This window comes from Nomascus leucogenys, chromosome 4 (genome assembly GCF_006542625.1).
Source record: "Nomascus leucogenys isolate Asia chromosome 4, Asia_NLE_v1, whole genome shotgun sequence".
Classification (NCBI taxonomy): Eukaryota; Metazoa; Chordata; class Mammalia; order Primates; family Hylobatidae; genus Nomascus; species Nomascus leucogenys.
Window position 1 is genome coordinate 121,658,274 of NC_044384.1, and position 13,103 is coordinate 121,671,376.

The 13,103-nt window shown below is 35.3% G+C and overlaps 1 protein-coding gene across 7 annotated transcripts in view; it reads right to left on the bottom strand.

Annotated features, from left to right (window-relative positions):
- Positions 1–13,103, bottom strand: part of RBMS3 (RNA binding motif single stranded interacting protein 3) — an 864,792-nt gene that overhangs the window by 255,286 nt on the left and 596,403 nt on the right. For all 7 annotated transcript variants that reach the window (XM_030812232.1, XM_030812235.1, XM_030812230.1 and 4 more), the window contains exon 6: positions 10,146–10,225. In XM_030812232.1, the coding sequence (XP_030668092.1) occupies positions 10,146–10,225 (80 nt within the window). The remainder of the gene's footprint in view (positions 1–10,145; positions 10,226–13,103) is intronic.

The following is a 13,103-nucleotide window of genomic DNA, read 5'->3' on the forward strand; positions in this document are numbered from 1 at the left end:
TAATCATCTAAAACTTAAAGTGGATTATAACCTCAAGGAGCTCCATTCTGTTTTTCTGGGCCCTAATAATTTTTCAAGAATAGGAATTACTGAAAGCAAGTATTAAGGTTGAGACCCAAGAGATACACATTTGCATGAATTTAGATTAGCAATTAGGATTATTTTCCTGGCATACTTACGGTATCAGATAGTTTAAGTTCATATTTTATTTCTTTGAATAAAAAACAATGTGCTCTAAGATATAAGGACTTCCCAAAGCCTCTTGTTTCAGACACTGAACAGTCTTCTATAGTAGTATGTGCTTATGAGCAGTTATAAAGAAACTGTGAAATTAAAATAACTAACAAGATTTTTTTTTTCTATTTAACACACAAGCAACTCTAATGATACTGAAAAGATTCTTTATTTGGCCTTACTTTAGTCAGCTCACTGAACTTTCTTCTAGGTGACGTCTGATTACCCTGGCCTCTCTTCGGCAAGAATCCTACCCCTGATGCTTCCTCTTGGTAATTTTCCAACCACTGACCTCCTATGCTGCTCCTTGGCTGTAAATTTCCACTTGTCTATGCTGCATTCAGAGTTGAGCCCAATCTCTCATCTCCACTATAAGAGACTCCATTGCAGTGGTGCCTGTAACTATTGTGATGGTGCTGAAAAAAACTCTTTCTTACTGTGCTTTAACAAGCATCACTGAATATTATTTTTCTTCAATAAAAACTCTCAAAGAAGGTAAAAATCAGGAGAAACTATGAGAGTTTTTCAGAGGCTATTTAATAATGTACTACAGGAATAGTCTGGGTACTCAGTGAATACAAGTTCTATACTAGTATATTAGTTTTCTGTTGTTGCTAGAACAAATTATCTAAGACTTAGAGGCATAAAACAACATAAACTTACTATCTCACAGTTCTATAGGTAAGAAGTCTAACAGATCTCACTGGGCTAAAATCAAGGTGTCAGCAAGGCTAAGTTTATTTCTGGAGGCTCTAGGGGGGAGATCCAAGTCTTTGCCTTTTTCAGCTTCCAAAGGCTGCCTCCTGTCTTCAAGGCCAGCAATGTTGGGTTAATTCTTTGCACACTGCCTCACTCTGACCTCCTCTTCTACCGTTCTCCTCCACTTTTGAGGATGCTTCTAATTACACTGGGCCCACCCAGATAAACCATGCTAATTGGTATGGATTGGATTTGTGTCTCCACCCAAATTGTAATCCTCAGTGTTGGAGGAGGGGCCTAGTGGGAGGTGACTGGATTGTGGGGGCAGATTTCCTCCCTGCTATTCTCGTGATAATGAGTTCTCACAAGATCTGGTTGTCGAAGAGTGTGTAGCACCTCCTCCTTCACTCTTCCTCCCCCGCCAGCCATATAGGTCATGCCTGCTTCCCCTTCACATTCTGCCCTGATGTAAGTTTCCTGAGTCTTCTCCAGGCACACTCCTGGTTCCTGTGGAACCAGGAGCCAACTAAACTTCTCTTTTTTATAAATTACCCAGCCTCAGGTAGTTCTTTATATCAATGCAAGAATAAACTAATACAATAATTTTCCTATTTTAGGGTCAGTTTAATAGCAACCTTAATTCCAGCTGCAACCTTAATTTTTGCTGTAACCTTAATTACTCTTTTTCATGTAACCTAACATATTTACAGGTTCTGGGGATTAGGAGTTACAGATCTTTAGAGGACCGTTATTCTGTCTACCACAACTAGGTATTTGCTTATTTATTTAACAAGTGATATTTGTATTGTTCTGTGCCAGGCTTTGGGCTAGACGTTTGGAATAAACAGTAAGGTGCAGTCCTTGTTTTCAAAGGGTTTGAATTGCTTAAGGAAGATGGGAGAGATAAACATCAAAGTTCTTTCTCAGAAAAACCTACAATCTAATGGGACAAATGAATCTTCATAAGCATGCCAATTTCCTATGAAAGATTTATTTTTTGTACTGAAAAATAACTAAAATATTACTCAAATAATTGATTCATCATTCAGGGCTGAAAGACGTAAGAAATCAGAGGAGGCAGCTAATAAGATAAACACATAATGGCTAGTTCAGAGCTTGCCTACTGTTTTCATTCACATTTCTCTTAAAATATTTTCTTACATTTTGCAGACTTTTCATTCTAAAAATTAGATAATAAATAATGAGGTGTATGTATAGCAGGCTTTTTGATGGTTACAAGGAGAGAGTGGCAAGTATTTAATTCAGAATACTATCCATTCATACAAAAATTGGTTAGAATGTGTTCTTAAATCAATCCTATTAAATGAGATTCTAGATTCTGAAATGCACTAAGAACTTAATTATTCAATTTGGTTTCCTTGGCTTGTGTGTTAATTGGTCTTAAGCCACTCAACCCTCAGCTTGCTAATAGGACTCATCCGGACAGACACTAAATGGTTTAGCTACTCATTAGTGATGCTGACAGAAGGCAAAGCACAACATGGTCTTAGAAGCAAAATTAGTGTTTTATTATTTATTTTGTAAGTTTTTACATGAAATTTTCAGTTTAGAAATTCGTGCAGACCTGAATGGAGACAGTATTTTAGAAATAAGTTATGAAGGTGGTTCACGATTTTGGAGATGTGTAGAAAACCTCATCCCTTTTCTCTATCCCATGAAATTACAACTACTTTAATCAATCAAATTCTGGAACCAAATGGAAACTCCAGAGACATTATGCTGCTACTTATTGGTGCTTTATATGTAACTATAGAAAAAACATGGTTAAGAAAGCATTAACCATATCTTATTGATTAAAAATTATAGAGTATGTTATATCATATAATATTATAAGAGAAATAATACATTAATGTGGTACTTTCTCTAGGCAGAAATGAGCAACAATATTATGCCAAAAGGGATATAATATAGACTGGAAATTCTCTTTTTTGTTTTTTCTCAAGACATTTATCTTTTTATGTGAAGAAGTGGCAGAGGGAGCAAAAGTGCTGCATAATCACTGTGCTTAACTAGCTCCAGTGGCAACAAGTTTAGAGACATTATTCCAGTATAATTAGGCAAGACCATTTGCCATGCCAGAAAACAGAATTCATCATTGCACTGTTCAAGAATGAGTTCTGAAAAGAAACTACAATTAGGTCTTCAGCATACACCTTGAAAAGCAGTCTTAGAAAAATTAGGCTTTCCAAAATGTAACCGAAATTTTTCTCAAATAAGTTTCTTATTCTTACAAACATTTTTCTCTCTCTCACTCTTGCTTTCTTTCTCTCTCTATTTAGATATGGAAATATTTTTAATTAAAACATTTAAAAATATTTTAAGATTTTCCTCAATGTTTTCCCCCAAATTGGTTGCATGCTTGTTTACCCAGAGCTGTGCATCCTCCCCATACCTTCAGAAAGTTCATTAAAAGCAAATATATGTATGGTTGTCATTTAATTCATGAAACTATACAACTCCAAAGAGTATTTAGTGAGTATTTACAGAGCTAAGCATACAGCCCTTGAGCTACAAAAAATGAATAAGTACTCTGGTTTGGAAAATTCAAAATCAGGTAAATTAAGAAAAAAAACAACCCTCTTTGTCACTATTCACTTAACCTGCTTCTACCAAGATGAGAACTTCAAGAGGCAATCAAGGCAAGTATGACATTAAGTAATAAAATTTAAGGTAATAGTGAAAGACCTTCCAACCTTCTAATCGTAAGCCTCCAGCTGCTCGACTAAAGATCTTTTTCACTTGACTTCAGCCAGCTGTAGGCATTCACACATTGGGTGTCATATTTGATGTCCACCTCTACATTTATCCAAGACCAAAACCTCAAAAAATACCTTCTGTTTGATAATTTTCTATGCCTGCACCTCACCTTCACTTTACTGGCTTTATGGCTGCCCTAAATCTTTTCCATTTTTATCAGCCATCTAACTCTTTATGTCCTCAGTTGTTCTCAAGTTGGCCATGCCACCATTCTTGTCTTTTTCTTGTCCTTCTTGTCTTTTTCCATACCTCTCTTGCTAAATTTCAACCCTGGCTTGCTACCTGACTACTACTTCTAATGTTCACCTTCATTAACCCTACTATGTGATTTATAATCTCTGCTCTCTAAAAAAACAAAAAGTCATAAAAACAGTATATTTGGGCCATGAAATTCACTTTACTACTTTAGTGAAGTGAACACCTTCGTTTATAGCCAAAGATTTTGAATCAAAAAGTAGTTCCCTAACACAATTCCTAGAACCCCCAACTTGAATTTGACTTTCCCTAAAATCAGAGCAAGGGACAAGGTAGTTTAATTGGGAGCTGATGTCAGGAAGCTGATATGATAGAAAAGGAAAAGACAGGGAAGGGGGAAAATGCTAATAAAGGAAACCTCATTGAGCTTGTGACCACTGTAGATAACCTCTCAAGGAACCCCGTAGAATGTGACTCAGAATTATCCTTCCAAAGGATGAGAGACCCAATGTTATCTTCTGGCTCCTATACCCTGTTGATTGAAGGCTATCCCAGGGGGTGATAAGTCCCCCAAAGTTTGTAGAAGACATTTGTCTGTCTCATTGAGCAAGCTTTTATAGATTTTGTCCTGAGGTGGAAAAGTGAAGACACTAGGTGGATACATGAGGTAAGATGTTTCTAGGTTGCATCTCACATGCAGCTGAAATCACAGGTGGGTAGAGTAGATGTAGCCCTGTCAAAAAACTCATTTCAATTATTTCTATTCTTTTGAAGATGAAATTTTTCCTTCTCTGTTTAGCTTCTCATACAAAGATTTAGAAATTTAATCACCTCTTCTTTCTGTCTTATATATCTAATCAGTTGCCAGCACATAGCTTTTTTACCTTCACAATATCAGATGTGGCTCCATAGAAAGGTTGAAGACTGATTGACCAAATCAAATTCTATAGAACTCACATAGATTCTCAGACTCCATTGACCGTGATGTTGTCCAACTGTTCTGTGAAGTTCACTAATAATATTTTAAAGGTGTTTTCTTCATCACGAAGCAACAAAGTATGTCTGATACATAGAAATAATCTGAAGACATCACCAACATTAAGAACGCAAACATTTTTCTAGTGAAAAATCTAAAATGATACCCAATTGGGGATTACATTGTTCACAAAGTATGTTATACAAGTGATGCTTTAGTTTCACAAAGATGAAACATTTGGAGAGAAGCAATGCTCCACCTGAGCAGAACAATCAAGACATATTTTTTGCCCAACTATACACCACAGCATTTTTTATTTGTTATCTCTTCTCAGCTATAGTTGTATTTGTGGACTTAATAGACTGTTACTATTGAGCAAACACAGATCGCAAGGCTCTGCAACATTTCCCACTGATAAAAATTTGTAAATCTACTGCTTAAATATTCTGATTTTTGAATCACATAAGATAAATCTAAGATAAATTGCATTTAAATATGTTGTCGATATTTTACTCTGGCAGGAATGTTAAGTTTATACAAATATTTGTGTTCATCATTTAAAAAATCATTTCGTAAATATTTTTCCTTGCTTGCTCCCATAAAGTATTCATATACATACATAGTCATACACGTTGTTATTTACATCAACACACAACATTAAAATTACTATGTCAAAGCATCGAAAAGCCCCATGCTTTATTTATTAGAAAAATATTATTCCTCTGATACATAACTATTTGTGCAAAGTTCTGTCAGTCACAAGAGTTGTTAAATTTTAAAAGATCCCATAATGTGCTAGGCTTTCTCTCGAATTTTCCTTACTTCTTAGAGTTCAATTAAGATTAGAAACAATTCTGTAAAGAGTGAGGAAAGCATACCAGAAGTTAGTTATTCCATTTTATTCTGAAAAGACTGCTCCACCGAGAGGAGCACGTGCTTACAGGAAAAGAAAATGTCTAGTTTGGGAGCAAAACATGATTTATTTTTTTACAAACCGGCCTGCATGTTCTGTTCATCAATACATGTCCCTACATGTGAAAACCTTTTCCGCATGGTGTATCATTCTGCTCTGGGGGCTCTTTGAAAGTGAGCCTTTTAAGTCCATGCCCCACAGATCCCTGAAGTGTCTGGGAACTAACCCTTTGCTTTTGCCAGAGGTTTGAAAATGGAACACTTTGGGGCTATACAACATTGCTGTGCAATTCATTATGGGACAAAGAAATGTCTGGGGTTAGGCAGGCAAGCAACTAATGATCCTTCATTTTGTCCAGAAAAACATCAAGATCGATATGTAGGACATGCAACATTTATGGAATGCTGTATTTTCTTTTCCCTCTAGGGAAGGGAGAAAACGCTGAATGATCTCTTTCTGCTGATGGCTACAACACTCAAATGACTGACACTGTTTAACACATGCTTTTGGTCTCTCCTTCTCATCTGCTAGCAGCAATACACATGACTGATCTTTGTTAACTTCCTGTATCTAGTACTCAATAATTTGATTTTTGGCATGTATATTTAGCTTCATTGATCCAGGTAACCAAAATCTGGGGATAACATTATAATCTAAAATGAACAGAGGTAGTTCTGGGATATGCTAAAAGACATCAACCATCCATGATGTATTCATTTAAAAAAAGATCTTTTATGAATAAATAGGAGGAGCCCAGAGAAATAAAGCATGTTCCAAAAAGATATCTGTAAAGTTCTCTTCCAACTCACTTATCTGTCAGGAATTAGAACCCAATACCAATGTGAATCATATTAAATTAGCAAATTATTCCAACAATGGCTCAAATCGAAATGGGGCAGCAACATAAATGTGGTCAGTGTTACATGTCCTTGCAAATTTCCTTAACTATGACATTTTTAGAATTTGAAATTCAGAGCAATGTCAACATTTTAGGTTGAAATAGATTTTTTCCTTGTTCTTTTATAGAAATGACATAGTAGGGGACTTGGAAACTAGATGATCATCTCAGGAAAATAATTAGCTTTGCATCTCCTTTAAGAATAATTGTCATTGTCAACAGTGACAGAAACCGAATGCCATTATATTTGCCCAATAACACAGGCACATTTTCCCCACACTGTCCCTAAACAGAGAGGTAGACAGCATGAATATGGCACCAATTGCTCTGTACTTGCTTAGAGTTGCATTAAATGTAGGCGACATAGTTTGGCTGTGTCCCCACCCAAATCTCATCTTGAATTCCCATGTGTTGTGGGAGGGACCCAGTGGGAGAAAATTGAATCATGGGTGCAGGTCTTTCCCGTGCTGTTCTTGTGATTGTGAATAAGTCTCATGAGATCTGATGGTTTTAAAATGGGGAGTTTGCCTGCACAAGCTCTCTTCTCTTGTCTGCCGTCATATGAAACATGCCTTTCACTTTCCACCATGATTGTGAGGCCTCCTCAGCCACGTGGAACTGTAAGTCCAATAAATCTCTTTCTTTTGTAAATTGCCCAGTCTTGGATGTGTCTTTATCAGCAGCATGAAAACAAACTAATACAATAGGGCCCTAGTATGAGAAGAAGATGATTGACATAATATTCAATCTTTCAACAGCTTTTTTAAGACCCGAGGATCTCAGGTCATCATTATTGGATCACTGTGAGTCCCTCATCTACATGACCTTAAAGCAATGTATTTAAACAATCAATGTGCAGTTCTATAAAATCACAAACTTCTGAATTCAAATATGTCAAATCTTGATAAGCCAGAACACTGAGATTTTTCAGATTTTAAAAACTGTATTTTCTTTTCAGTGGGTCACACTAATTATAGTTGAGTATATTCACAAGCAAAGACACACTCTCTAAAGTAATGAAAAAGATTAGGAAGTTGGCCACTTAAAAAAAGTATGAATATCTGATGCCATAGCTCATAGTGATATCCTACTCCCTGTCTTAAATATGGAATCAAATATTGCTTAAGACATACATTTCTGAAAGTAAGATTTCAGCTATTTCCAGGTAATAAGTAATGAGGACCAATAAAGGCAGACAGCATATACCCAAATTGTAATTATGCCTGTCATGACTTAGTAATTATACTCAACAAGGGCAAATTACTACTTTACCTTGCAAAATACCCATATCTTGTATTATATCCTCTTTTCTTCCACACCTAATTTAAGTATCAAAGATTAAATGTCTTTACTTAGCATTTGAAGCCTTTATTCAACTCTAAATTTCAAAGTAATTTATAAATATGCAGATTCAAGCACTGATGATGATCAATATTGTGTATTTAGTTCTATTATGATGAGTGGAAATCTCAGAAGCATACAGTTATCTCTCCTAAGAGTTTTATAACTGAACATAATTATTTTGTCTTTCTTGTTCCCAGGAGATAAAAATGAGTGAGAAAACTCATAACCAAGTTCCTGCTATTCACGATGTTTCCATTGGGTGTAGCTATGATATTAGATAGGTTAATATCACAGCCTGCATATTCTGGAAGGATGCCCAGACATTTGGGGATTTGTAGTGACTTTCTTTGTCTTCAGCATTAAATTGTATTAGTCAGCAATATGTTCATTGGGGAAAACCAAATAAAATACTTTCAAATCAGTCAGGGCAAGAAGGCTTTCAATACATCTTTTTGACATACCAATTTTTTGAACAAATCAAAAAATTGAGACTTGTGCTAAAACTTGAATCATTCATAATTTCTACACAGTTTGCTCATTTTTATTTTTATATAATTATATAATTTACACCTAGTTTGAACAACTTCTATATAGATAGGTATCTGTTGGATAAAATAGGACAAATAAGAGGAAAGTCCACAAACAATGCAACTCCTTTACTCGATGACGGGTTTGAGTAAAGTGTCTTAAAATGTCTGTTTATACAAAAAAAAAAAGTATTTCTGCTAAAATGCAAGGGCAGCTAACATGCTGAGATGAAAACTGCTAACTCTTTTCTTAACAACACCATATGTCTCCAATTGGATCATAATGCAGTCAGTTCCCAAGGGAACGTTACACATGGAAGCTAACCAAATCAAGGCACAGTCTTCACTGTATGTTGACTCACTGATTAGCCAGCAATCAGCTACTTTAGATTTTCAGATTATGCAAGTGTCTGTCTGAAGGGTCTTTCTGCATTCTTGACATCCTCCTTAAAAAAAGCAAGTCATTACAAAACCCTCCACAAAATATTTCTCTTTTTGTATATGTTTCCTCTTATCTATAAACTGAATATATTTTAAGAAACTAAAATGCTCAACCTCTGAACTCTCTGATGGGTTTTAAATAGTAGATGCATTATACAGCTAACACTATTGAAATCAAGCTTAAAAAGATGAAAGTCACATATTGTAAGATGGAAGAAGTCGCCTTAGTCTCCTCTGAGAATAACTGTATATAAAAGACCAACAAATAAACCAACCTGCCTTATTCAGATGCATCTTTATGTGATTTTTCTTAGTTTAATACTTCATTCCATTGTTAATTTTTTATATTGGAATTATATTTAAAACTTTACTTAGTTAATATTAAAACCTTCCACATACACTACTACCTCAAGTTCTGGCATTTGTAGCTCTGATACACATAATAAATCCAATTATTTCATGTTTAATGCAATTCTTACTAGCATAAAGTTAGAACACTTTATAATATGTATAAAACTCCAGGAATTTTGCCTTGGGAAGTGTGAAATGCCCTGGGATAGTCCAGATTGGGGCTTCTCAAACTAGCTCTGATAAATGGACAGTATTTTCTAAAATTTCCACTTTGTCAGTAACTGATATTTTTGTAAAAGAAAATAATGCACTCAGATTTCATGACATTGTCAAATAGCTATACTAGTTTCTAAATACTTTCTCTCAGTTTCTGTGCTTTTCTTGTCGTGGACTGGTAAGAAATGTTTCAGGGCTGGCATCGATTTGTGGGATTCATTGTGAATATCATTGTTTGGATATTTTGTAACTTGGAAATTGGAATTTTAATATTAATAATGAGTCATAAACTTCTATCGCTTCCGGCACATCATTCTTTAACTATTCTTTGCTATGGTTTTCTTCTAACCCACTTTAGAAAGTTAGCAGCAGAGATTCAAAAAGCCAAAGGAGAATTAGCAAAAAGCTTTTGAGAAAGATGAGTTGCTACACAGTATTATTTAAAAATACACATTAATAAAAGCAAACCCCCCAACTCTGCAGTGATCAACAAGGGCTTTACCATGTACTTATTCTAATAAGAGCAATTTAAGCCTCAGCATCATTTAGTCACTTATTAGTGACATTTCTTACCTGGGATGCCTGGTGGTGTTTTCAGATATTTTCCATTAAAATGTTGAATTACCACTTCACATTTTTCAGTAGACTCCATTCTGGGAAAAAAAGGTAAACCAGAGGTCATATATGGTTGTCAAGAAAAAGAAACTTAAGAAGTAAAGGAAAACAAGAAAGCCATAGGAATACTTGATTTGAGAAATGTACCCTAATTGCCAACTTTTGTCATGACCACGATGACCAGATTGATAAGAGAACATCACAAACTCATTAATGCTGAGAAAGTATTATTCACTCTTTGAAAGGTGTCTATGTGGAGGGCTCTGTTCTGAGCACTCATTCAGAGGTAACCCTGAGGCATTATCTTAATTCACTCAGCAATATTTGGCAATTGAAAGTGTTCAACAAATGTCTGTTGAATAATGAATTAGCAAACCTGATGGGTAAGTCTTGTTATTGTCATTCATATCAATAAGGGCACTGAGGCTTAGACAGATAAACTACCTTTCCAATAAGAGGTAAAGTCAGGATTTGAACTGACACCTGTGCAACAGTAAAGCCTGTGCTATAGCTACTAAGCTATACTGCTGATGGATTCCACAAAAGAGGTTGACAAGATGTGTTTTATTTGAACAGCTTGCAGCCTAAAGGACTGATTGGTATAGTAATGTAGTCGTCAGCATTATGACATTTTTATTGAAAATCCACTTTATGTAAGACATCCAAAGAGTTAAGTGGGGTCCTACATGTTGAAGGAAGGTATAGATACACAAACCTTAGGTTCTATACTTTCTCAATATTGAATTTTGGACAATATCCTATTTTTTCATACTATCTTATCAATATTCCTAAACTGGTATTCTTGTGCCAAATTTTGGCATCTCACATACAACCTAAAGCATGAACGTTTTGAGCCATACCAACATAATTTAAATTTTGGCAATGTTACCACATCTTAAGCATAGTAATATTTGTAGCATTTTCCAAATAATGAATAATATCTGGCCTTTATTATTTTATAAAATTGGATGGGGAGGATAATAATTAAGGATTAATTCTGATAAAAGGAAATTAAGTCTTCCAAAGAGTATACTAGAGGCAAAAATAAATTTAAGAAACAGCACACATACACATGAAAGAACGTGTATGAAACGTGTAAAATGTGTTCAAAAGGCAAAGCATAATTTTGGATTTTCTGCTGTTATTAAAATGAGCTTTCTTGGAATGGTGCCCATCAACTCAAGCTGTAAAACTTTCCTACATCTAAATTTTAAGTGTATTTCAGGACCATATTACATGGCCATATTACAGGACCATATTACATGGCAAAGGAAAAAAGATATGAAAAAATTATGTTAACAAATGTCAAGTAAGTTATACATATTTATTACAGCTATAAGAATTCAAATGTGAGAGGAATCCCAGAAGTGAGAGAAATGCTGAGAGGAGGCACAGAATCTAGGAAAGGCTTTTGGAGAAGTAATTAGGGCAGGGGGCTGAGCTGGGCAGCTTGGAGGGCGAGCATCCTTATTACAATGTGGTAGAGAGAGCAAGCATGTGGCTCAGCGGAAGGTTTTGCCCGGGAAATTCTTAAAAATTAACTGAGAGAGGAAGTCAGGGCATCTGTATCACCTGTTTAACAAGTTTGAAGATGATATCAGGAACGAGTTCCGTTTTTGAGCTCTAATTTTCTGACAAAGTTTTGTTTTCAGATGTTCATTTCTATGAAGCATGGGATGAGTGTGCATCTTTCTTTATTGATGGTTATGACAAATCTCTACCGCCAAGCAGGGCTGAATTTACAGGAATGAGGCCTATGTCTTCACACACAGCCCCACACTTAGAACAACCCTGCACTTGGTTTAAAGTTCTGCTGTTGCCACCTTGAACTTCTTAACAGTGTTTTAACAAAGGGATCTACATTGTCATATTTCACCCTAATTTAAGTAGCTGATCCTGCTATGACAAGAGAGTGTAGGAAACTAACAACATTAACGGTCAGTATGTATATCATCAGGTGACCCAATGGATCCACATAAGTATTATTTTGAAAAAAAAAAAAAATCTTTAGAATGAATCAATTTGATGTCCAAATAAAAAGAAAACTATGCAATTTTAATAGATAAAAATAAAAACAAAAACAGCATTTTGTTTACTAGTCACTCACAAGTTCCCCTATATCAGAAGATGTTTGGATAAGAAAGACAAGAGGAATCTTTCCTCATTCTAAATATTTAGGAACAGCTAAGTACAATTTTCCTAACTCTTTCAAGTTTCCTTTCCAGTGGAACATTTTACTGTAAGTCTTTCAATTATTTTATCTTTTTTTTTTTATTTAAGTAGAAAACTTCCATTTCCAGGAAGAAAACAATTCTAACTCTGTTCTTTCTCTCTTCCCAGAGGATCCACTATTGTCTCTTAGGGAAAATAACCTTCCCTCCTAGCAGAGACATGAATGGGAGAAGAAATGTAAGCCCTTAATTACTACAGATGTTACTTTATGGAATTTTTATTCCAGGAGAGCTACAGAATGCAAAGTTTATGCCTCAGAACCCCCTCCCTATTCAATCTCTCTCTGGGTACTCATCTGGATAAAAGGCAGTTAAGAATCTAAAGCTTGCTTGCAAGAGTCTTACAAATCAAATCCTTTCTCTTTGTCTTAAAATGGCATGGAATTATAAATGAAGACTAATACTAGGGGTGCGTGTGTGTGTGTGTGTGTGTGTGTGTGTTTATTCTACATAATACATTTTAGGGAATAGAGAGGAAGCTAAAAAAGAAAATCAAGTGGCTAACCCACTCCACCCACTTAAAATATTTTTGTTCTTGTTTGAAAGCCTCAAGTCCTCCCTTCTGTATTCTAAGTATGATTGTCTTTTCTTAACACTGTTTTACAGCCATATCAAGCTGGATGGGGGCTGTTTCTATGAACACAAAGACAGCAGCATAGATTGTTCACTTTGGGTTCATTCAGAT